Consider the following 26,393-nt stretch of genomic DNA (forward strand, 5'->3'; position numbering starts at 1 on the left):
TCAAGTGAAACGAATATACTCCCAAAGTGCTTTAAAGAATTTTAAAACAGACTTAGAAATAACTGCTTGGAGTGGAGTGTACAATGAAAATGTGAAGGAAAAGTACAAGCGTTCTATAATATAATATATAGCTTAATTGACAAGCACTTTCCTTTTAAACAAGTAAAACTACGGAATCACCAAAAGTCCTGGATTACACGGGGAATTAAAGTATCATGCAGAAGAAAAAGGTCATTACTATTAGCAATGCGTAAATTTAGACATGATAGTGATCTTAGGCAGCTTTACAAGTCTTACAACGGCATCTTAAAGAAACTAATTTTTACAGCAAAAAACATACACATTAAAAATGCTATAAAAAGGGCAAAGTCAAAAAGTAAGGTAATATGGAGAATAGTGAATCAAAATACTACCAAGAAGTCAATTTCTGATAAAAGCAAAATCAAACTCCGTGTTAATAATGATATAATCGATGATCCTACAAGAGTAAGCAACATTTTTAATGAATACTTTATTAACGTGGGTAAAGCCTTCGATATCAATACAGATCATGGTAGTGAACATATGAATCTTTTACATAACAGTCACATAAATAACACTAAATCTCTTTTCATGTCACCCGTTGATGAGTTTGAAATCATAAGAATCGTCAAGTTACTGAAAAACACAAGCTCATGCGGTCCGGATGACATAAGTACGACGTTGATCAAATATAACATAGAAGCTATTTGCGCACCGCTGTGTGACATTTTCAATACGTGTATTTGTGATGGGATTTTTCCAATTCAATTTAAAACTGCAAAAGTGATTCCATTGCATAAAAAAGATAGTAAAGAGGAGATATCGAATTATCGTCCTATTTCTTTGTTGACTGTACTTTCCAAAATTTTTGAAAAGGCTATAGCAAATAGAATTATTAATCACTTCGAAAAATGCAATTACTTTTGTTCTCAACAGTTTGGCTTTAGACAGAATCGAAACACAGTAGCAGCTATTACTGAGTTGGTCCTAGACGTTATGAACAATCTTAACCAAAATTATAAATGTGCGGGTATCTTTTGCGATTTAAGCAAAGCTTTCGACTGTGTAAACCATAAAATTTTAATTGATAAGTTGCAATATTACGGAATCCGTGGAACGACTCTAAAATTACTGACATCCTATTTAACGGATAGAACCCAATTTGTTCAAATAGTTGATGTAGATAATTCCGGTTGTGTTAGTTATGTTAATTCTACTAAGAAAGCAATTGACTGTGGAGTCCCCCAAGGATCTGTCTTAGGGCCTTTACTATTTATTATTTTTGTCAATGACTTGCAATCCAATATAACTCATGGTACACCTTATCTTTACGCAGATGATACAAGTATAATAATAGGTAATGAAAATATTAATTTACTTGAAACTCAAATAGGCGAAACTTGGGAGGAATTATCCTATTGGTTTGAATGCAATGGTCTTAAAATAAATTTAGACAAAACTATATATTCTCCTTTTCTCAGACACACAAATAGCATATCGTATGATTTGCCTCTACCTGTAGCAAAAGCCGATGATGTTAATTTCTTAGGTATACATTTAGACACACAATTGCGCTGGTCCAGTCATATAGAACTACTAAGAAAAAAATTAGCCTCAGCCTGTTACACCTTGAAAAGCCTCTCTAAAATATTAAGCTCATCTGCACTTAAAACAGTTTACTTTGCATATTTTGAAAGCCTAATGAGATATGGCCTTGAGGTCTGGGGTAACAGTGTCCATGTGAAATCTGTTTTAATTTTACAGAAAAAAGCTGTGAGATATGTTGATAAGGCGAGGCCACTTGAACATTGCCGTCCTCTATTTGTGAAGCATAACATATTGACTGTGATATCACTGTACATATACTTAGTCTGTATTTTTGTATATAAAAATAAGAACCGATTTGTATGTAAAAACAAAAATAGACACCCTAGATTAAGGCATAAATTTGACATACCATTACCAGAATCTAAAAATTATATACATTTCAAAAAAAGTCTGGAATACATGGGAATTAAAATTTATAATTTTTTAAATGAGGACATTAGACAATGTGATAATATTATTGACTTCTGCAAAAAATTGAAATCATTTCTAATAATAAGACCATTTTATAATCTTAATGAATATTTTGATAACGTGACATTTTAATTGTACTTAATTAGGTTATTATTTTAGTTTAAGTTAGTCTAAGATTTTGCATGCCATATTGTGGTAGACCATACATGCATGTACACAATAGCTACAATATGTACCTATAATACCCCAATGACATGTAACCATGACAACTGTGTATGTTCAAGCAAAATAAATAAATTGAATTGAATTGAATATCGTGAAATTCCTAGGCATATCGTGAAACGTGAAAATCTGCCTCATCGTACGATCGGCCTACGACAAACATACCTATTACTTGTAGGATTTTTTTCACTTGACTCATTGGGATAAGATCGGCCGTTCATCAGTTAACCACTAGTACACAAATAGCCAAGCAAATATCCAGCGAACGCGACATTTTGCTCTCTTTGGCTCGGTGCAACGTGCAAGTGCAACCAAAGGCAAAAGTGGCCTTGGCACCTAACCGCCATAACGTGCCAGTCGAATGCTCGCTCGCTCCATCTACGGACGAGTGAGAAACGATTTTCAATCACTCGATCCAAGGTATCTAAAAAATAAAAAATGCTAAATAAACATAAAAGTATTATTAATAATGAATACATCTGGAAGTTTTCTCGCATTAACAAATCATTCACTTCGCTTTAACGGAGGGCAATAATAATAATATTTAACATGTCCTAATTCAATGCTAACTGTCGTACTTAACGAGAAGAAGAATATAATTGCATACTAAATACCTACCTAAAATGCATCTACGCAGTCAAAATTTTACAATAAATTGACCCAAAATGCCTTTACAGGCATTTCATGAAATACGTCATTCCATTAGTCCAGTCGAGTCCTCGGCAGTTACACGATGAGGCAATTACGCGTATAAATTTGACCCGCAGTCGAGCTCGTATCACTGAGTTCAGAAGTACCTCATAATTATAACACGTTCCTACATAATGTCGGCCGGATTCGAACTGTAAGATATGATAAATAGATACGATATGGATTATATATGCCAGTTTCAACAGTGACGTTTCTTCAAACAAAAACGATACGTACTTATTATTTTTCCATTAATTTCATCAACCAGAAACGTCACATCCTTGGTTCATTCGTTCTTCTGCTTGAAGAAATGTCACCCTCGACACTGACAGATCATATCCAAAACAAATCCAGATCAAATTCATAACCTGTTATTACACCCAGAATACGCCACCGGATTTTTGTAAAGTGCAAAATGAACCAACGTTTTCAATGACTGCGCATCGATATAAGACTAACGTTAAATATGTTTCTTGTAAACTATTTATCGATTAATGAAGCTCTAGAATGATATTCCTGCTGCCAACTTGCTTCTAGTATAATTTACCGCAATCTCTCTCCGACACATTTATTATTTATTACTAAGCTGAGCACCGTTAAGTAAGTGCAGTCGATTAACGTCTATTATTAAAGTTTCGGATATATGAAGCGAAGTGAAACTTTGAAACTATGGTAACGATTGCTATTAGCAAGACCGCTCTAGATGAAGTCCGTCATTCAGCATAACTTTTGTAGAGTTGGTACTGTCAGTTTACACTAGGTGATTTAAGTAAGATACTTGTTAAAACGTTTAACTTATATTAATTCGATTAAATGGTTAATAGTTGTATGATATACTAATGAGTACAGCTCAACAATAATTTAAAAAGTTGTCACTTGAAAATTTAAAAGTAATGAAGAATTCTATACATTCTAAATCATTAAATAAAATGTATCTATTCTACGAATTTTTCGACTTACCTATTATACGACGGTATAATATACCTTAAATTTTACCTCGTATATAGCGGAAAAAAAGTTCTCAGATATTCGGAAAGTTTCATAATTATGACATAATAAACTGACATTATTATCAATCTGGACTTTTTTTAGTAAGTATTTATTTGCGACTAAATGATTAGCTACCTATACTTTTATAAATTAAAGCTTAGGTATTTAATAGAAATACACTATTATATTGTACAGAAATACGGTATTTCTGTTTCTGAGTTGCAAGCTAATTCGCGTTGTCGCCAAATCTACCATTTATAAAAATTCGTGCAGTGTGGATTATTGCTCTACTCTGTCGAGTCGTCTCTTGTCGCGAGAGATTATTAAAACTTTTCAGTCCGTAATAAAGTTTCATATTGGAAGGGCTGCTGCGTAGATTTTTTGCGGGATTTTCACTGCATTAGCTTATGCATCCGCGGCCCTATTCTTGAATGTGCAAGCAAGATGCATAAGTTGTTTACGCTAGCTCATTCTTCAAACAATGATCCATGGTGCAAGTTTAACCAACTGGTATTGGATTAGTAATAAGTTGTTACAAATACGCCGAAACGACGAAATACGCCGTAGAGCTGGTATGGCTAAGAGCGCTATGGCTAACCTTGAAAAGATCTGGAGGAACAGAGGTATTCGACGTACGACTAAGGTGCGATTGGTTCGAGCTCTTGTCTTCTCGATATTTATGTACGGTGCCGAAACTTGGAGCCTGAAAAGCTGTGATGTGGCTAAGATTGCCGCTTTTGAAATGTGATGTTGGCGAAGACTGCTGCGTATACCTTGGACAACTAGAAGAACTAACATCTCTATTTTGGAAGAACTCAGTATTACCACACGGCTCTCTAAAGCATGCCATGAACGAGCCCTTAGATTTTTCGGACACGTTATGAGATCACCAATGCATGATATGGAGAAGTCTATCATCTTGGGGCGAATGAATGGCAAACGCGCTCAAGGTGGGGCTCGTAAGAGATGGTCTGACGCCATGAAGAAGACGAGTGGCGGCAGCCTGCACCGTGCGGTCCACTTGGCTTATGACCGCAATCAATGGAGACGTGCTGCATGTGGTCGCGATCCTCAGCATTGAGGGAACGAGGAAGAAGAAGTTGTTACAAAGCTACCCTAAAAACATCCTTGGCCTCGAGCGAGCGAGCCTTTTTGTCGCGAGTAAAAAACGGTGATCTGAACGAAATTTAATTTTCCATGTTAAGAAAGTTCAATACTAAATTAGATTTTACTAAGTTGGTATTATAAAAGACTCGGGTTTTGTTTTAAAGCAGCCTTTCGCTAGAAGGTAGCTTGACTTTACAAAGTCAAAGCCAGACGAACTAGTAGTTCTTTTTGATTTTACCGTTTGTTCCGTAGGAAGAAACACAAAACTCCGAATGAAAATAGTGCGCCGTGTATAAAGTATGGTACCTACTTTCCAACTTTATTAAAATACCTTATAAAAATAGGTACCTTTTCAACAAAAACAATAATAAAAATATAACATTTGTATCTTTTTTCTGATTGAAATACAGGTGGAGTAATATTAAAAATCGTCGAGTATATGACGATTATATCACCAGTGACAATTTTTTCCGTAGCACACGACTTTATACTTTAGGGATTGACCAATAAACGACGGGGCTCAACTATACGGTAGTTAGAACAATGTTGCCAGCACTAAAAATATTTAACGTGATTCGGAATTAAGTACCTACAGAGGACTTTTTGACTTAGGTACTCTGGGTTTTAATTTACCCTAACGTACCTTTTCAGGTATAACCTCGGCGTAAGGAACTTATAAATATTTTGTCATTTATGTATTGGTTTTTATTTTGAAATTGTTATTTAAGATGTAAGTAAGTAAATATGTATGGTATTTCTCCATTTAGCATCCCCCATCATGAGTTGACTGTAAACACTATAAAGCCTAAATTAACCGCGGAGTGTTTGCGATGTGTTCCACCCGTACCTGTACGAGGGTGTTAATTATTTTTGACCGTTTCTGAAAGTAAGTGTGCTTTAGAAAGAGGGATAACACCAAAATTGTTTCTTGTAGGTAATTCCGACTACTGAGCTGACCTTTACCTACTTTTTCACTGATTCCTCTTACCACACAAAAGTATTAATAAAATACCGGCAAATTGCGTGTACGTCCACGCATAATGGAGGGTTCCGTAACTTCATACGATATTAAAGAACCACAAAAAGGCAAAAGGACGTTCTTCGCGGCACTTACATCATTTTAAAATAATTATTCAAAATCAGCACTTTTAAAATCCAAATCGATCGTTTCATTGAGCTTAAATTACTTCCAAACTGCCAAAATTTATTATTATTAAATAGGTACCTAAGCATCTTTAGGTAGTGTTGACGGTAATGTTTTTTTTAACCTAACATTTCTGTAATTTACCCCCGTGTAATCCTCACGAGGGTCCGTGGTACAAACAGATATTAAATTTAAAAATGCACACCGCGAGATTGCCGCCACACCGAATGGCTGAACCACACAGAATTGTAGAAGCAATTATGTTAAAACATGAAACGCAATTTTATAAAGCAAATATTTATATAAGTTTAATAGTAATCGAGAAAGTTACATATGTAATTTAGTTTGAGGTTGTTTTTATAAGCTTCAAAGAAGTATTAACTACATAGGTCACTAGATAAGTTTTGCAATAGACAAATATGAAACAAAGAGGTGGCCTATTACCTATCACATATACTTTTTAAAACTATATTTCCATAGACAATGATTGGCCGGAAAACATTTACTCTCTTTTTAAATTTACTTATTAAAACATTGATTTAAACTTTAAAAACGTCGGCGTGGCCTAAGGACGATTTACGCATATTTATTTCAACATTTTCATTTCATACAGTTTAGATTTTTTTTTGTTGCAATTTTGGGTTCCGTCAAACTGCAACTATTTTTGAAGTGCCAAAAACAGATAAAGAAGCTTAACTCCGCTAGAGGTGAGACAAATAAAGGAAATTGGACGAGCAGCTGTCGCCGACTCGGGGTTTATCGTCCGCTTAGAAAACACCTTTTTCGACGGATTTTCTACAAAGTCAATTGACAATTTGGATGATCGACTGAAATCTTATAATCTCAAATAGCGCCTATTGAGAAATAATGGTTCGCCTGTGAGGCGGAAATCGCAACACTTTATTTCCGCAGGCGTTGACGCTTTTTCGGAAATTTATGTTTTAAAAAGGCTATGTCGTAACGCGTATCTATTCAGGATTCCTTCCCAGGCGTATTTGAAATGAAATCCCTCGGGTGATATTGGTTTACATTACGAATTTTAAGGAAAATGCAATACCTGGACGGTTATAGTATTACACTTAGGTATGTGTATTGTGTGTTGTACCTACTTATACTCGTATGCAGGTAAATATGTTTTTTTTTCGACGACCTGAAGACAAAATTGTAACAACGAGTATGACCTTAGTTCTACCCCCGAAAATCAAAGTTGCAAATAATTAAGGTAATAAAAATAAATACACCACGGGAGAAAGCGATTTTTTTAATAAAAAAACTTATCAAAATTCAATATACTTAATAATAAGAACTGCAGGCGCCGACATGGTGCAATAATTTGGACTTTAATTTAAATTTGATTACTTGTAATGAATACTTATTTTTTGACTTAAAGTAGGTACCTCGACGACGTTATATTAACAAAAAGCTTTTTGCTGTTCTAGACCGATTACATTAGTTACCCATGAATGGGTATTTCCATTTGATGGTCGATGTTGGATTAAATCTCACGCCAGGGAGTGAGGTAATATCATTAACTACATTATGGTATGTAATGTTATTAGTTATTAAGGTTGGTGTAATTAAGTAGGCAGGATCAGATACTGTACTGATTACAGGTTAAAATAATAATCGCAAATAGTAAATTTTATTATTAATTTTTATTTTCTTAAGTTTAAATGTCGGGGTATTCATATTCCTAAGATACTAGGTACACTAAAATCAAAGATCTTTTTAGATATTTAACTTAATATTGGGAAATCCACATTCGGTAACAAAAGCTTTAAACACATCGGCAAGATACGGTACCATAACATCAACACTTAGCATGACTTTCACACAGATCCCTCAAAGGTTCTCGGAGCTCAACAATTTCAAGAACTAAGCAAGTATAATTTTATGCTATAGCCTGACAACAGTCAGTAGTTCATTAAAAAGCCATAACTAACATTAAGGATGACTCACGCTAGACAGGGCTGGAGCCGGGCCGGCGCTTCCCGCGCTTTGTTTTTCATGTAAAGCACCACGTGATCACCGATCAGCCATCATAGACACACGGCCCGATCTAGCGTGAGTCATCCTTTATACTTCTAAAGCCTTTACTAACTGCTAATCTTTCCCCCATCCGGATGAAATGCTCGCATCGCGCGTTTTATAGTTAGCGATTTCGTTGTACCTATTTTATGATTTTGATCATATTCGGGTTATGTGTTTATTATATTATCTAATAATGTAAAGTGTAATCATAACAACAATAACAAATTTATACCTACACAAGCTATCAATTAAATTGAAAAAGTTCAAGCAAATAACATTTTTTTACTCTTTATGTCGTCATTGTAAGGTGATTCACTTTGAGGATACTTTACGAGGAAAATCAGAGTAAACAATGAATCGAAGTCAGTGAATCGAGGAAAAGTGGAGAATCACACGGAGCGAATTTTTAAATAGCTTTATTTACCTGCATAAAGTAGTTTTAGTTTAGTTTTGTTTGCAAGACAAACAGGTTGTTTTTGTTAATTAAGTATTTAGGTCAGCGGTTCTTAACCTGGGGGTGGTTACCCCCGTGGGGGTAAAACTGGTATTTTACGGGGGTAATAAGCTAATGAAAGATAACAACGATTAGACCTAAAATAAAGAACATAGATCGCCCGTGAATTTCATGTAAGTACTAACTGTCTAGCGCGAAAATTGTGTTTAAAAAGTGTAATTGTAAACGTATGATTTCTAACGCCGCCGACAAGTGCGCGGCGAGAGCGAGAGGTCGACACCCCGCCGCCTGCGCGCTGTCGGTCTCACTCGGTTGTCAACGGACGCCTCACTCAGTTTAAATTTGACAGTTTGATTGACCAACAGCGTTTCTTTTGTTTTACTTGTATCGTACAAGCAAGCAAAGCCGTTTTGAAAAAATATTTATACCTATACGTATACATTGATGGTTTCGGTAAGTGTTTCTTTTGATATCATGTGTTTTTGTAAGAGAAAATCAAAATTGAAAAGTTCATACCTACACATATATTCAATATTACGTATTTAAAAGTTCATAATTAATCCATCCATATTAACATTCTAATTGCGAAAGTAAGTCTGTCTACCTGTCGGTTTGTCTGTCTGTCTGTCTGTCTGTCTGTCTGTCTGTCTGTAACCTTTGCACACTTATACCGCTCGACCGTTTTAGATGAAATTTGGTATTGATATTTTAATACCCGTGGTTAGTTTTTGTTCCGAAAATCATCAATGCGGGGATCTGTGAGACGGGAGATGGAAATTAACAATTAATTATGTACCTACTAGACTGGACGCACGCGACCGGCTGCGCGGCAAGCGGTTGCTGCTGTCGTCCAAAACAGATTCATTGAAATCTATACATTTTGATCGAGTCGCTCGGGGCCGGGCGGTTCGCGTGACTCAATCAAAATGTATAGATTTGATTAAAACTGTTTTGGATTGAAAATGAGTTACCGCTCTTATGCTTAGTGCAGCAGAATGTAAAAATGACCTTGATTTGCCGCTTGCCGCGCGGCGCTCCACATGTGTCCAGTCCACGGCTTAACAGTGTTTTACGATTGTTTTAGATGACATGGCTTCTACATCTGGAAAAAAACGGTCATATAAAGAAGCCTTTCTACAATGGGCTTTTACAAATGTTGTAGATAGGAATATAGAAAAGCCTCAGTGTGTTATTTGTAACAAAGTTCTTTCAGCAGAGAGTATGAAGCCTAGTAAGCTGAAAGAACATTTCGAAAAAGTTCATCAGGAATTCGTAGGTAAAGACATAGATTTTTTCAAGAGAAAAGAGCGTGCTCTAAAGTTTTCTCGGTTAGATTCTGCAGGGAATGTACAAAAAACACATGAATCGCATCTGCAAGCATCTTATCAAATTTCTTACCGCATAGCTTTGAATAAAAAACCGCACACTATAGGAGAGGATCTCATCAAGCCTTGTATATGTGATGCTGTGTCGCTTGTCATTGGTGAGCAACATTTGCCCAAGATTAAACAGATATCACTCTCCGATAGTACCGTTCAAAGTCGTATTTTAGAGATGAGTAACGACATTTTGGGGACTGTTACTTCTGAAATAAAAGGAAGTTCTATGTTTGCGCTGCAATTGGATGAGTCAACCGATGTAGCTTCGTGTTCGCAATTATTAGCATTTGCTCGTTACATGAAGGACGATAATATGAAAGAGGAATACTTATTCTGCAAGCCATTGACCACCACTTCTCGCGGCGAAGACGTATTCTTAACCCTAAAACAGTTTATGGAAGAAAACGGACTCGACTGGTTAAAGCTAGTTGGCGTCTGTACAGACGGAGCGCCTTCTATGATGGGCATTCGTTCTGGTTTTCAAGCGCTCGTGAAACAACTTGCTCCTCAAATTTTATCGTATCATTGTCTGATCCACCGTTACGCTTTGGCTGTTAAGACGCTGCCTACGGATTTATTAAATACGCTAAATGCCGTAGTAAAAATAGTCAATCACATTCGTGGCAGCGCTACGAATTCTAGATTATTCAAAGTGTTATGTGATGAAGTTGGTGCTAAATTTAAATCTCTTTTGTACCATACAGAGGTACGCTGGTTATCGAGAGGCAAAGTTTTAAACCGGGTTTATGAGCTTCGTGAAGAAATTGGACAGTTTTTGGAAAACCAGAGAACACAAAAAGAAACTGAGTTTTATTCGAAAATTAAGGATAAAACATTTGTTCAAATGTTAGCGTATCTTGCTGATTTTTTCAGTGAAATCAATAGCCTGAATATCTCATTGCAAGGAAACATGACGAATATATTAATAGCGCAGGATAAAATTGCAAGTTTTTTACGTAAATTGGAACTTTACAAACGGAGAGTTCAGGTTGGCGATTTGTCAATGTTTACACAACTTTGTGAAGCCCTGGAAAATACCAAAGATGAGAAAATCACGTTTGAAAGTTCCGTGGTTGAGCATTTATCGTCAGTAATAAGCTCACTTCAACAATATTTTCCGGACATCGAGAATCGCCAATCCAATTGCTGGATGTTAAGACCATTTTCTACGGATGAGAATATTTTTAAAGATGAAGATGTGTCCGCCAAAGTAGAATTCCTCGGACTACGTGAGGATTCGACTTTAAAAGTAGAATTCCAAAATTATGAACTCTGTACTTTTTGGCAAAAAGCAAGTGCTGAATACCCGATTATAGCAGAGAGAGCTCTAAAAATGTTGGTACCGTTTGCTACTACATACAGGTGTGAGAGTGGTTTCTCAACGTTGGTGGTACTAAAAACAAAGGCTAGAAATCGCCTCAACGTGGAATATGATTTAAGATGCGCCTTAAGTGAAACAAAGCCTGATATTCCAAAACTTGTTAATGCGAAGCAGTGCCAACCTTCGCATTAAAAATCGTACATTCATATGCTTTTACGCATGAATTAATGATGAAAAGAATACATAGTTAGATGTAATGTGTTTCTAAGAACACAGTCAATATTTATGTGCAATTAGTTGTTTGGTAAAGTTAATAGTTATATATGTGACATTTCAGTTAATGTTAAATAAAATTAGTACCTAATATAACAATATAACAAACGTACACGTTTTATTTTTTATTACCATTGAGAGGAGGGGTAAAATCAGGTTCCCTAGTTAGCCATAGGGGTGACAGGACTGAAAAGGTTAAGAACCACTGATTTAGGTACTTTTTATAATGGATAAAATATTTGTTACTGCGTGTGTTTTAAGTGTTTTTTGGTTTAATACAAGTGGGAGTCTAGGTGAGTACCTGAGGTACATAAGTTTAATGCCGAAGAGTATAAACCTATATGTATACTTATGCAGTAATAACCGCTGTTTTGGAAAAATATAGAAAAAAGTTATTAATGGTACCAAACATGAGATCTATACTTCTCGATATTTCTAAACAATATGTTCTGAACAATAAATAATTATTATTATTTCGCCCCAGTGAAGCCCTTACTGTTGATTTCATTGCAATTCTTGCAGCCTTTAATACTAAAATTTTGAGAAATATATAATTTTTCATAGTAGTGGCATTAATTTTGTGCATTCAATATTAATTTCTTGTCAATTTAGCATGTTCAATCAAGAACATTCTGTGAATCGTAAATGAATGATGTAGGTTCTCATTTCTGTTTCCAATTTCAAACCTGATACACTGTGGGACAATAAAACTTTCAGTCATAAAACGGTCGGCGTGCAAAGAAGACGAGACGTTCGTGGAATGTGCGCATTGCGGCCCCGGGAGCTGCGAGGAGCTCGGCCGGCCCAAACCGTGCACGGGCAGTACCGGTTTATGCAGGCCGGAATGCGTGTGCATGGATGGCCACGTGAGAGACGCGAACGGCGACTGCATATTGAAGAGCCAGTGTCGTAAGTTACCTCATCTTTATTGTGTTTCTACTAGACGCTGTTAATACCTATGTGCCAAATTTTGACTTATTTGCTCATTATTTACTGGTCGCTCAACATTGCTTTATATCTCATACAATAAATAAAAAACACATTCATCCAAAAATAGCAAACTGGCCGGTTTTTGTTTTATTTGGTTGTAACAAAATAAGGTTATTTTTTTCTTTGGTAAGGTCATTTCATAGATTTATGTTTAGTATGACAGAATTGCTTCATTTTGAGCGACCTCTAAATAATATTTGATTGTTCTCAAAATTGGTTTACATAATTTTTATACATTTATGACCAAAAAGAACCATGTGGATACCACTATAATTAGTCTACTTACTTACTGTAAGTTTAGTTTTCGGGTTAAATTAATTGACTTGTACATTATTTCCCAATAAAATGCCATATTTATTGTGTTTAGTTGCATTTAGTTAAATATTTAAATAAATACACTATCGTACAGTATGAAATAAGAAAAAAAAAATTTGACTGTTATATTTTTTTAACAAACATATGTAAGGTCAATGTGGCTAATTCCGTCATAGGGACTATTCCGTCTACGAGCGTATATTTCTTTGATTTTCAATCGTAGGGAAAAATAGTTATTATTTTGTTTTACAAGGGGGCAAAGTTGTTGTTTAACCGCTAGTGCTAATATTGGTGTGGTTTTGTTTGGTTTCTTACAGTTACTCGTAATATTTTCTTCGGGTTGGTGTGGTGAAAACTTCAATTTTGGAATCTTTCGCTTGCTCGGGTTTCAAAGCACGATGGTTAAATAAAATTTGCCCCCGAATGAAGCAAAAAAATTTTCACCACACCAACCCGAAGAAAATATTAACTGTAAGAAATCAAACATTAACCAAACCAAATCAAATGCAAATGAATGTTATTAAATATTTAACATTCAAAATCATCATTAAAAAGTCAGTTCTACCAGCAAAAAGGAAACAACTCAAAATTTGCATTTGATTATTTTGTGAATAAAATGCAACTTTGCTATCAGTTTTTGAACAATAAAGAAAGCCTTTACCAGTTGGTGTGGTGAAAAAACCATTTGCTTTTGATTGCTGAAACTAATAGGCCCAGCAATAAGAAGGTGTAGGGGGAAAGGCTAGGAACTCAATTTTTGACTCCGTAACTTTGTTTGGACTAGTTAGGAGATGAACATAGTCAGTATCAAAAGTCCCCAGTCATTGCCTTTGAGCCCCGGGGGTGAGGGGGGTAAGAAGGTCCCATTTTTCGGTTTTTTTATTATATCTCGGAAACCATGCATCTTAGCGACATGGCCACTTATACAAAAGTTTTTCGTTGTTATTATTTACTTTACTTTTACTATTATTAAGCTTATCTAATTACAGCTGATTGCGGAGGGGACAGAAACGCGACATCTGGTTGTGGCGACCACTGCGGCAGATCCTGTTCGGACTACACCGACACCAACAAAACTTGCTTCAGCAGCTGCCAGTACAACCGGTGTGACTGCAAAGAAGGCTTCGTGTTCCATGACTCTTTGGGCGTATGCGTGTTGCCTGAAGATTGTTAGATATTTGCAATTAACGTTAGTAATATACCTTTATATATAAGCAATTAATGTTTGTTTGGTTTATTAATAGCAAGTAAATTTTAACCTTTAAAACTAGTTTTGGCAGCAGGTAGACCATTTAGGAACTGTTTTAAAGAAATAAAAAAAAAACATTTCTAAGAAAAATCAAAATGCTTTGTTTACTTTTTTAAACGTAGGCTCAACGTTTATTCCACTACTTTGTCTTAACGACTGTCATAATTATTATAAAAAAATAAAATATTCCAACTCAAAGCGTTTGAATACTATCTACTAAATAATACAAAATCATTTGCAGCCTACTGAAACACCTAACATCAGGTCAATTTCACGCTAAGAGTTCCGTGCAAAAAACTGTTAAATAGCTCTTAAGTAACAGAGAAGTGCACTTTGCCGTTTTTAGCGTTTTTACTAAATGGTCACTTCATTTTGAGCTCTTGTTCGAACTTTCCGTGTTTGTATTGCAACCTTATCTGCATTTAAAAGCGCTGCTATCGCTTTGCCCGGAACGTTGCTTGATTAAAGTGTTTCTAGTAATGTTTTTCGATTGCTCAAATGGACTTTGTCATATGCAAGTACACTAAGTACAGTCAGCTGCAGAGAAAAGTGCCCCCCTGCGTAGAAGTTTGAATGCAAAGGAGTAGCCGAAAGCGAATAGTATTTACTGACTGTAAGTTTGTAGGTACATGCATAACAAAGACAGCTTCTATCAAATCGATACTCTATTATTGCCGTCTCGATTTATTAACAGAAATGTTAACTGTCATGCTTTATAAAGAATGTATATATTAAATTAAACCATGTTCACACTGAATCTTGAAAGGCAGACACGGCAAACCTGATAATGAACTGACACGACCTATTAGAATATCGAACCATATATAAACCGCTAGGATAATTCTGTTACTCACTGTAACTTCTTAACTATAGGTATAAACTTTATCTTAACGAACAATCAGAGAAAGGAAGAGACATGTATAAGAAAAGTTACTGTGAACACGCAAACCATTAGCCCAGAACAAGTAAGGAACAGTAGTAGCAAAGACAATACTAAATAAAGTCGGGAGTATTTTTGCCAAGAGGAAGTTTAGTTCAAAAAATGACTAAAATGAAGGAACGAGGAAAACGTAAAATCTTAATACATATGAGGAAGGACAGGAAAGCTTATTGAAGATGGCACTTTTGACGACAATCTTTTTCCTCATACGAAATTTTATACCCGGGCAAAGCGGTTAAACACTGCCTCTGTTTATGAATAAATTTAACAATCACATGCACAGTCAAACTGTACTTTTCCCATAATAAAATCGATTAGTGTCCAGTGAGTGTCCAGATCCACAAGATTAATAAAAGAAGAAATATTTTACTTGTGATATTAAAACGATGCAAGTTGCACAATATTGTTGTTGTATTGTTGTTTTACGGTAACATATTATAGGTTCTCAACTTATACTCGTATCAGGACTTTTCTTTGTCTAACCTACTGATTGTTTATTCATTTAGCGCAAAACCGCAAACACGAATAACCAAAGTCAATTAGAGGGAGAAGAATAACATTTTCCTTTACCAATTATCTCGTTGGGAAGTACGGTTCGATCGACAGTCAATAGCGAAAGAGAGAGAGAGGAACTAATAAGACAAATTAATCGGATGTTTCGATGCTGACGGAGCTCAATCGTACAGATTTGTGAACTTAGAACCTATGCATATAAGCAAAAATACGTTCGTTACAAATGAATAATACGACAGATTGAATGCGAGTCAGTACGTTCTATAAGGAAGCTTCGTTATTACTAAACTGGACAATAGTGTAATATGATCACCATAACTACTTTTTCAATTAAATGTAAGTAATAATTTTAATACTTTCGGTAAAATGTTAGTTGGAGATGTGAATCTACCTACAGGTGAATTCAGGAGAGCTGGCTCGATTGGATTAAATGTAAGTAACGTGACTTCTGTCGTGTCATGAAATGCTGTATCTCTAAGCCCCATGTTTATGAGAAATCGACTTTGAAGTTTCAAATCGTTTTTAGCAGACTTCAAAATTTTAAAAGGAGGAGGTTCTCAATTCTGTTGTATGTTTTTTTTACAACCGGTTTCGAAAACATTTTTTTTTGATAATTTAAGCTCCACAGATTGGTTCAAAATTTCACTCATCAAATTTTTGTTAAAGTTACACATATTTTGTTATATTTTCATCAACAATTCAAGCATTTATATTACAGACTGAAAATAGATATCATACACTAAAGAAAAAGTGACCAAGTCCACCGTTAATTTATATACAGTCTGTTACCAGCAAGTGGGCTTTTTTGAAACAGGCTAAAGTAACATAGTTCTTTAACTTAACCATGACCTTAATTTAACTAATAAACTACTTCGACTTAAAATACGTGAGTGACCCGTTGTTAATATATTTAATAAACTAAAATTCAGACTTTATTAACTTTCTAACAAAATTTTAATTGCCAGCAATGTACAGCACAGTAAATTGACAAGTAAGTGCTAATGACAGCTCTTCATACTTTGTTTATTCTCTTTATTTATTTTCCGTCTTAAGTTAGGGTTTTTATAATATGAATATAAAAGTAAAATATAAAAACACTTACAAAACGATAAAAAAAAACATATAAGCACATTATAAAAAACCTAACCTAGGGTACCGCCAGCAGCGGGGCAAGGCCCAAGCTACCGGTGGTCAGGGCTGCAGAGAGAGGAACCGGCGGACTATCCGCGCCGTGTCCAAGATCACCGCCTTCTGCATCTGACCCTTGATCCAACCACCTAGCGAGAGTCTCTCAAGATGTTGGTCGAGACTCTTCGCTATTAGACCGTTCACTGAAACGACTATCGGGACAATGATCGTCGAATCAACATCCCACATGGCGGTTATCTCGTGAGCCAAGTCTAGGTACTTACTGGACTTGTCCTTCTCGGCCTTCACGAGATTCTCATCATGGGGGATGGTGATGTCAACGAGCACGGCCCGACGTTGCGATCGATCTATTATCACAATGTCAGGCTTATTGGCTACAATAGTCCTGTCTGTGATGATAGATCGATCCCAATAGAGCGTGGCATGACCATTCTCGAGAACAGGCGCAGGTAAGTACTTGTAGTACGGTACTTCGCGGTCCACAAGGCCATATAGAAGAGCAAGTTGCTGGTGAATAATTCTGGCTACGAGATTATGTCTGTGCAAGTACTCGCCGTTAGCAAGATGAGAACAACCGGAAATGATATGCCTGAGTGACTCTCCGGGACGGCGGCATGCCCGACAAATGTCGACCGTACCGTCCTTCAGGATATATTTCCGATAGTTGTTCGTCATCATCACTTCGTCCGCAATTGCACAGGCAAAACCCTCGGTTTCTCCGAAGAGGTCCCCGAATCGTAACCAGTTCACCGACGCGAGCAGGTCCACATCGGGTCCCGTGAGGGCCTTGTAGAACCGCCCGTGTAGCACCTTACTCTCCCATGCCGCCTTGCGATCCGCAGTACTTAGTACCACAGGTTTGCGCCAGTTCTCGTTTGCCAAGGAGAGCGGCGTGAGGTTCCTGTCTACTGCCACCACATCACGATGCATGCATACTTTGTTTATTATTATTACGACGTTTATTTCAAGAGTTAGCGATACCAACAACACTTAAGATAGCTACACCAAATTAAAGGCACTAGTCTCATTGATAAACATTATTACCAACTTAAATTCAAACCCCACATAATACGAGTAGGTAAGGTACTTGACGCTAGTTTGGTACCTGTCTGAAGTGCTCGAGAATCCATTCCTCAACTTGCACTGGCACGGTCCCGTGCATGGCCCTTTCAGGCTGACCAGGGGCGATTGGCCTATTCTCACGAACTCGCTGAAAAGCCGCTGTTATCAATCGAGCATTGTGTGGATGTCGTCAATTTGGGAAGTGTTTCCGATAAAGCCTTAAGCCTTGAGCTGCAGTTCCACGTGTATTAACAACTATCGAGCATCGGAACCCATTTTAAAGAAAATGTAATACCATTATTGCAAATTTTTTGGTTTGTTTTGACAACCCGACGTGTTGACGACTTTTGAAATTGTCATGTCAAAGTTTACAAAAAACTCTTTAATTAATAAGTATATTAAAACCTCCATACATGAACGCAATGATAAGGACTACAATAATTTTGTGATAGTTGTCTCAGTTTTTTACCCCCGTACCATGACATGCCTTGTACCACGTGCGTTAGCGATATGAGTAACGACAATGACGCAGTACACCCACTACATTGCGTGTGCGGATTTCGGAAATTTAATTAAGCAGTTAATTCACATAATTATGATTTGCTAATACACGCAAACAACTGCTAATGGATCATATTATTATCAGTTTTAATAAATGCCCGCAAGCTGGTAAGACACTGTATAGTATTGTGACTACTTAAAAAACACAAATCACACACATCACCATCATCATGAACATCAGACTGAATGGTATTTAGCAATAATGTGTCAACCCACGTTGTTAGTTACGCAATAAGACTAAAAAAATGACGCTTAAAGTTTACATTTTATTGCAAACTGAATGTGGGTTGACACATTTTTGCTAAACACCATCCCTGTAACTGTACCCTTTTCAAGCAAATAAATTATTTATGATTTGAGCAATTCTCAAAAAGTTTGTACATTTCGATCACATTTTAGATTTCTATAAAAAGGTGGCTGGCTGGTAAAGTACATGAAGCTGAACAACTTCCACCACATTTCCCAAAATGTCCCAGAAAGTTTCTAAGAAACATTCCTTTTTTGTTACCAGATTTCCTTACACATTTGGTAACAAAAAAGGAATGTTTCTTAGAAACTTTCTGGGACATTTTGGGAAATGTGGTGGAAGTTGCTCAGCTTCATGTAAGTACTTTACCAGCATACCAATTTTTATACAAATCTAAGATGTGATCGAAATGTACAAACTTTTTGAGAATTGCTCATTTATGATCAAAATATTTTCATAAAATAATTTAAATTAATCCCTAGTTGCATTTATATTATGTTTATTACTTATTACTTAATATAGTTTTTGTTTAAAACAAATTCGTTTTAGCTACACTACACCTATATCATGGTCGCATTTTTATCACTTGTCATGGAATGCGTCACTTTGGCACTTACATATTTGTTAGAACGTGACAGGCATGGTGACAAATGACAAAGAGCCGACCATATTATCCCTGACGATATATGAAAATTTCTGATTAAACCGATGATTGCTTTCTTATTTGTATAAGTTATATATACGGTCAAATAGTGTTTTATAAAAACAAATTATAGCCAGCATTCAATGAATGTAGTATGATACCTTTGGGTATGGTGCTTTACGCTCACTAGTGTCCCACCCCGTCCCCCTAACGCGGATCTATATCTGAATTCCTAAAGTTTTTTATCCTATATTTGCATTCCCTAATATTGTTTGCCATAATGATCAGTTGTCCTAACACTCGTATACCCTAAATTTGGTTTCCCTATTATCGAATGGCCGATTTTTTTTTGTCCTAATATGTTTTTCCCTAATGGCACTTTCCATATTGAGTATTTATCCTAATGTTATGTAGCATAATTCTTTTTTTGCCTAATTATTGTTAGGCCTAAAAATTATATGTCCTAATCATCATGTTACCTAATTTTACTTAGCCTATCGTTGCTTGACCTAACACTCGTATGCCCTAATTTTGATTTCCCTATTATCGAATGGCCAATTTTTTTTTGTCCTAATATGATTTTCCCTAATGGCACTTTCCATATTGAGTATTTATCCTAATGTTATTGAGCATAATTCTTATCTGACCTAATTATTTTTAAGCCTAAAGGTCATACGTCCTAACCATCATGCTACCTAATTTTAACCTAACCCACTTTTGTTGCAGCAGTTCGTTTTTGCGAGGATCACAGTTCTAACCTAACCTAACCCACTTTTGTGGCAGCAGTTCGTTTTTGCAAGGATCGTAGTTCTAACCTAACCTATTTTTAACAGCAGTTCGTTTTTACAATGGTCGCAGTTCTAACCTAACCTAACCCACTTTTGTGGCAGCAGTTCGTTTTTGCGAGGGTCACAGTTCTAACCTAACCTAACCCACTTTTGTGGCAACAGTTCGTTTTGGCGAGGATCGCAGTTCTAACCTAACCTAACCTAACCTATTTTTGACAGCAGTTCGTTTTTACAATGGCCGCAGTTCTAACCTAACCTAACCCACTTTTGTGGCAGCAGTTCGTTTTTGCGAGGGTCACAGTTCTAACCTAACCTAACCCACTTTTGTGGCACCAGTTCATTTTTTCAAGGATCACAGTTCTAACCTAACCACCCATTACACCAATACCCATTAGATCAAACCAGTTAGGGCGTGATATGTTAGGCCAAACATTGTTAGAAATTTCGAGGAATATGGTAAAAAAACATTAAGGATATTGATAGTTAAGGTAGAAACACTTAGGACATATGAGTTTTAGGCTAACAATTAATTATGGAAAATAATTGTTATGATAATTGATCAATAGGAAAAATAACTGTTATGACAATTGATCATTAGGGCAATAGCCATTAGGTCAAAACAGTTAGAGCATTTTATTTTATGGCAAACATTGTTAGGGATTTCGAAGAATATGGTAAAATACATTAGAGATCTTGATAGTTATGGTACAAATGCTTAGGACGAATGAGTCTTAGGCTAACCATTACATTATGGACAATAATCGTTATGACAATTGATCGTTAGGGCATGTGCCTATTAGGACAAACCAGTTAGGGCAAGTGACTTTAGGACAAACGTTGTTAGGGATTCAGAAGGACACCCCCCTAACGCAACCCCCCTTTTAGCATGAAATATGTCCCGGTTGACAGTTTTCTTTATTTTTTGAGGTAAGTATACAATATAGGAAAAAAGTGTAAATAAAAGAAATAATCCCTATTAAATTCTTAACAAAAAAGGTTATATTCATTTTTTTGATATGACGCACCATATTCATGTTATAGCTAGATGAACTTCGACAAAATTTTACCGTTGAAAAACTTGTTGAAGTTCAATATATATGACATAGTACGTGATAGTACTGAAAGAAATCTTACACGGAGAATAAGCTTGTAAGCGTATTCTCCGTATAAGATTTATTTCAAGCTTGCAAGCTTATTCTCCGTATAAGATTTATTTCAGTACTATCACGTACTATGTTATATTGAACTTCAACAAGTTAATACATGAATATGGTGAGTCTTCCCACAAAGTTTCATATAACCTTTTTTGTTTAAAATTTATTAAGGATTATTTCTTACCTTGACACTTTATTCCTAACTCTAATACTTTTCTCAAAAATTAAATAAAAATCTCTCAACCGGGACATATTTCATGCTAAAAGAGGGGGTTGCGTCAGGGGGAGGGAATGGGACACTAGTGTGCGTAAAGCACCATACCCAAAGGTATCATACTACATTAATTGAATGCTGGCTTTAATTTGTTTGTCTTCCCGATACATTAGAACATAACTTGACCGAATCATACCGTGAATTGAACCTGAACAATTTCAACCATTAAATACACATACATACTCTTAATTAATTTAGTACATATGTCAGTGTCTTTTATAATAGTAAAGCGACAAAAACTCGTGAATCTTCGGAGAGGCGTTCCAGTGTCACGATTGATTTATGTTGTACAAAAAGCGCCCGCTCGATATTCCTGAATAATGTAGTTTCACTATGTAGTTACGGAAAACATTTCATTTACAATTTTTTTTTGTATTATCATTTAGCACATAGGTTTTATTGCAAACGAAAGAACCACGTTAAGGATGTCGTTAAATAAAATGTTTTATATCCTGGTTAGACTAACACGACATCTGATTTAAACTATTATATTGACTTGAACTCCTTTATTAAAGTATACTCCGATAAAATTAATACTAAAACTATTAATTAAACTGAAATATATTTTTCCAGTCTCACTCCGATACTTCCGAAATAAAATGAATCTATTATTATCAGGAATAAGTAACACTTTTCCTATACTCTACTCTTGCAGCTGCACGTGAGAGCTGTCAAGATGAAGAGGGTTCCATGTGTAGAACTTTACACTTTGAACAAACTACCAAGTTCGGCATATTCTACTAAATAAACAGCAAGGAAATTCTTACTTTATAACCCGGTAATAAAGTCTTATGGATTGCTTATTCCTGAGTATAATGATCACACCCTAACCTAATGCGATATTCACAGGGATATCATTATAAATGGGACCGATTATGATCCATTTGATAAGGGTTGACAAATTGACACATATTTATCAAGCATTATATCATTAGCTGTGTGATAATAATAATAATGTTCAACATAGAACGTTTTCGATTAAGTATAAAGAATAGAAAATGTAACACACGTGTATAAAATTGTTGAGCGTTAATACAAAAGTAGGTATTCAAGATCTTTCAAAAATCTGAAATGTGGCCACCAATGTCAGTGCGGTTATTTGGTAGGTAAGTTAATTGTGTAGTAGAATTACATCTGAAGTATCTGCTAAATAAACATAATATCGTAACTGGTTTCTATAAACCATAAAATATCGACGCTATGGTCGGGGGTTTAGGGGAGCGGGGGGCTTGTTGTAACAGTTTTTGGAAAAAGGCCTGTATTGTCTAAAATATGTATAATTTTATGATTTTGAGTAAGAGGGTTTGTAAAGTATTTATCTAAGCACTAATTCCAATTAAAAAATAATTTAAATTATGTACACATCTTTTACACCAGACACTTTTTGAAAAAATGGGAGTTGTTACAACTTACCCCATCTTTGGGGCTAGTTGTAACAGGCTCAGGGAAGTCGTAATTAGTTGTTAAGAATGGCAACATCTATAAGAGAAAAAAGGTATAGGTACTCTTGGGTCGTCCCATTCGTTTTTAGTCAAGTTCTTAAATTAGTCGCATTCTGCTTTCGTCACCCATTCTACATTCGTCAAGTTCATCGGTGGTCTTCTTCATATTTGGTTATATTTGGTTGTTTGCCTTTTTCTTATTTCGGCTTATTGCGCTATTCGTCATAATCTTCTTTGGGCATGTTCGATGTTAGTCAATTTCTTTTTTTAGTCTCATTCGTTATTCGTCCTATCGTCTTTGGTCTTATTCTAATTTCATACTTTTCTTATTTAGGCCCTTTTGAAATTTGGACACATTCTCTATTCGTCCCGTTCGATATTCGTCCCATTCGATATTCGTCCCATTCACTACGACACATGTAGGGGAGATTAGTCCAAAACGGGGACACGGGGCTTACTCCGTCGTGCCGTGCCTGGTCTTAGGCCAGGGCACCGTAGTATGGCTACTAAGATAGGTTCAGACTGATTAAAGCTTTGGTAACTGCTGTCAACCTTCTTCAGGGCGACTGCTATGACACCCACGAGACGGAAGGGATGATGAAATTGATAACCACACTGGGAAAAAGACAATCAGCAATATGGCCATAGATGTCAAAGACTACCATCGAAAGTGACGAATGAAGATTATGACAGAATACAGAATAAGACAAATTAAGAACTTGTCAATAACCGAATGGGACCAACAACGAAAGTGTCGAAGAAAAAATGACGAATAATGAATGAGACTGAAAACGTGATAGACTAACATAGAACATGCCCAAACAAGATAATGACGAATACCGGAATGGGTCGGAATAAGAAAAAGGCAAACAACAAATATGACCAAAGATGAGAAAGCCCACCGACGAACGTGACGAATGTAGGATGGGTGACGAAAGCAGAATAGGACTAATTTAAGAACTTGGCAAAAAACGAATGGGACAACCCAAGACGATACCGAAAAAAGTTTTTATCGGTTCACAGTCTTGTATTATTCATTGTTATTCCATCTTACGACGATTATAATCTTTGACTATAAATAATCAACAGGATACAACAGGATAATAATCAACAGGAAAGTGAGATATGGCACAAGTCGAATGTTTTGGCTGCTTTTCGTATGCTGACTCTTTTTTCCAGAACTTCATTTGCTGGCGACTCATATACATCTTGAGTTTTTAATCCTCTGTCAGATTTTTTTCTTGTAGTCTCTCATTCTATAAAAATGCAATACAATAACTTAGCATATTTTTCTGGGCAATGCTAGAGTCTTCTTCTTCCTCGCGTTGTCCCGGCATTTTGCCTCGGCTCTTGGGAGCCTGGGGTGCGCTTGAAAACTAATCCCAAGAATTGACGTTGGCACTAGTTTTTACTGAAGCGACTGCCATCTGACCTTCCAACCCAGAGGGGAAACTAGGCCTTATTGGGATTAGCCCGGTTTCCCCAGGATGTTTTCCTTCACCGAAAAGCGACTGGTAAATATCAACTGATATTTCATAGCAAAAAACTCAATGGTACGAGCCGGAGTTTGAACCCGCGACCTCCGGATTGAAAGTCGCACGCTCTTACCGCTAGGCCACCAGTGCTTCACAAAGCAGCAGCGCTTGGGCAATGCTAGAGTAAAGAACAATAATTAGAATGCACTAAACCGCAAGTAATTTGTAATGCACTATACAACGAGTCATAACAATATTATATATGCAAATATATGCACAATTATTAGAGAGCAAAAAAAATACATGCACACTATTATGTTACAACGTGCCCCTGCTTTGTGTTACTACTTGCCCCACGGCCCATTATGTCTATTTTATTAAATATGTCAAAAACTATAAGCTACACAAGTATTTAAATAAAAGCAAATGAAAGGCAATTAAAGTTACATCGTAGCAATGAAAACACAATGAACAATTAATTTAAGTTCAATTGTCAAAATCAACATTTTCGTAAGTTTTTTTTTTCAATACCTGTTCGAAACAGAGCTCGTGTGCACATCCACTCGCTTCGATGTCTGGCGGGGAAACGGCGGTGTTTACGTTATTTCTCGAGTTATCGCCGGTTGAGAATACGTTTGTGCCATATCCATTTTTCGCAAAATCGTTTTTTAATAATTCCAAAAATAACAAAAAATATGCTATAATTGACAGTAATCGGTTATTGAAAAAAACTATTTTTTTTTAAACTTGTGCCATATCCACATTTTGCTATAGGATAATTACACTCTTTTAACAGAAAATTATCACAAAAGCGTGACATATCCAAAACATTTGTGTCATATCATACATTGTACGTTTAACATTTACTCATCAAAAACGGTTATGGCAATACTAACAATGCTTTTATTTTATGATTACCACTATATTTACAATATTTGTAAGGTACTATAAATAGTAAACATATGTGCCTAAATGATAAATAAGTTCAATATTTCCTAAGTAAAAAGCTTTTCGAAAACAATTTTTTTTTGCTTCTTTTCGCTCTCCTGCAAACCAATGTAAGTGGCGTATGGCACAAACGTATTCTCACCCGACGTTATAAGAAAGTCATACAGCAAAAAAAAATTAAATGTTTTTAATTCCCTGTCAAAATTGAGCGTTACTACTTACCCCCGTTACATTAAGCCCCCAGCTCCCCTACTGTTAATGTTTGGAATATAAATAAGTACGGTCTTCGGACGCCTTTATTATATTTTGTAGACTGAAGGGAAAGTTAAATAATACCAAGATTACTTTTAAATTTGATTCAAAGCGACAACAAGGGATGTTATGATATCAATTTCGAGCTTTACGCCTAAGTTTCCGTTGTTTTGGTTCAAATTTGTTAATTGAATGATGATGATCTGCAAAACCAGCGTGATTGGTATTATTTTGAAAGCAAAAATAAATAAAATTAATCATTAATCTTTGAGGCTATTCATAAATAAATAAAAAACATATTTTTGGATGCTACATTTAGCTCCTGACATAGAACACAGAAAGTTATAAAATTCATAAATATGTTTCTTTCTCTCTAAGGCAATGTCTTAGGCATCGTAACTCTCAAACATATTAACCGATGTTAATGAATCTATTTTCCTTTTAAAAATTACTTCAACGGAAACGTAACTATGTTAGGTGAAAACGAGTTTAGCATAATACCTACGTAGACCTAAGGATAGTCAGCTCTTGTCTATTTAAAGCTCTCTCAGATCCCAAGTTAAAGTAACAGGTCTGATTTACCAATATTATGGACAAGTTTAACATGGAATGTGCAGGATACTAATATCCTTAATGGATTAACCGATTAACATCTAATACTGGAAATAATATTGCATACATTTTTATTCGGTAGGCATCTGGTTTTATATCCCATTAAAGGGTAGGTATTTGTTTCACCC

The 26,393-nt window shown here is 35.8% G+C and overlaps 1 protein-coding gene and 1 long non-coding RNA gene across 2 annotated transcripts in view; one reads left to right on the plus strand and one right to left on the minus strand.

Annotated features, from left to right (window-relative positions):
* Positions 1–26,393, minus strand: part of LOC134805539 (uncharacterized) — a 624,519-nt gene that overhangs the window by 341,524 nt on the left and 256,602 nt on the right. The gene's annotated exons all lie outside the window — the stretch shown is intronic.
* LOC134805394 (venom peptide BmKAPI-like) lies at positions 8,684–14,140 on the plus strand. The gene is made up of 4 exons (XM_063778713.1): positions 8,684–8,719; positions 11,866–11,944; positions 12,369–12,560; positions 13,946–14,140. The coding sequence occupies exons 2-4, from the start codon at positions 11,878–11,880 to the stop codon at positions 14,128–14,130; spliced, it is 444 nt and encodes a 147-aa protein (XP_063634783.1). The 5' UTR covers positions 8,684–8,719; positions 11,866–11,877; the 3' UTR covers positions 14,131–14,140.

This window comes from Cydia splendana, chromosome 2 (genome assembly GCF_910591565.1).
Source record: "Cydia splendana chromosome 2, ilCydSple1.2, whole genome shotgun sequence".
Classification (NCBI taxonomy): Eukaryota; Metazoa; Arthropoda; class Insecta; order Lepidoptera; family Tortricidae; genus Cydia; species Cydia splendana.

Bases quoted from the DNA above. Each gene is read 5' to 3' on its own strand.
- LOC134805394 (XM_063778713.1), top strand. From the start codon at position 11,878: ATGGATAAAATATTTGTTACTGCGTGTGTTTTAAGTGTTTTTTGGTTT. The intron at 11,945-12,368 runs GTGAGTACCTGA...TAAAACTTTCAG, and splicing joins TAATACAAGTGGGAGTCTAG to TCATAAAACGGTCGGCGTGC. The intron at 12,561-13,945 runs GTAAGTTACCTC...ATCTAATTACAG, and splicing joins CATATTGAAGAGCCAGTGTC to CTGATTGCGGAGGGGACAGA.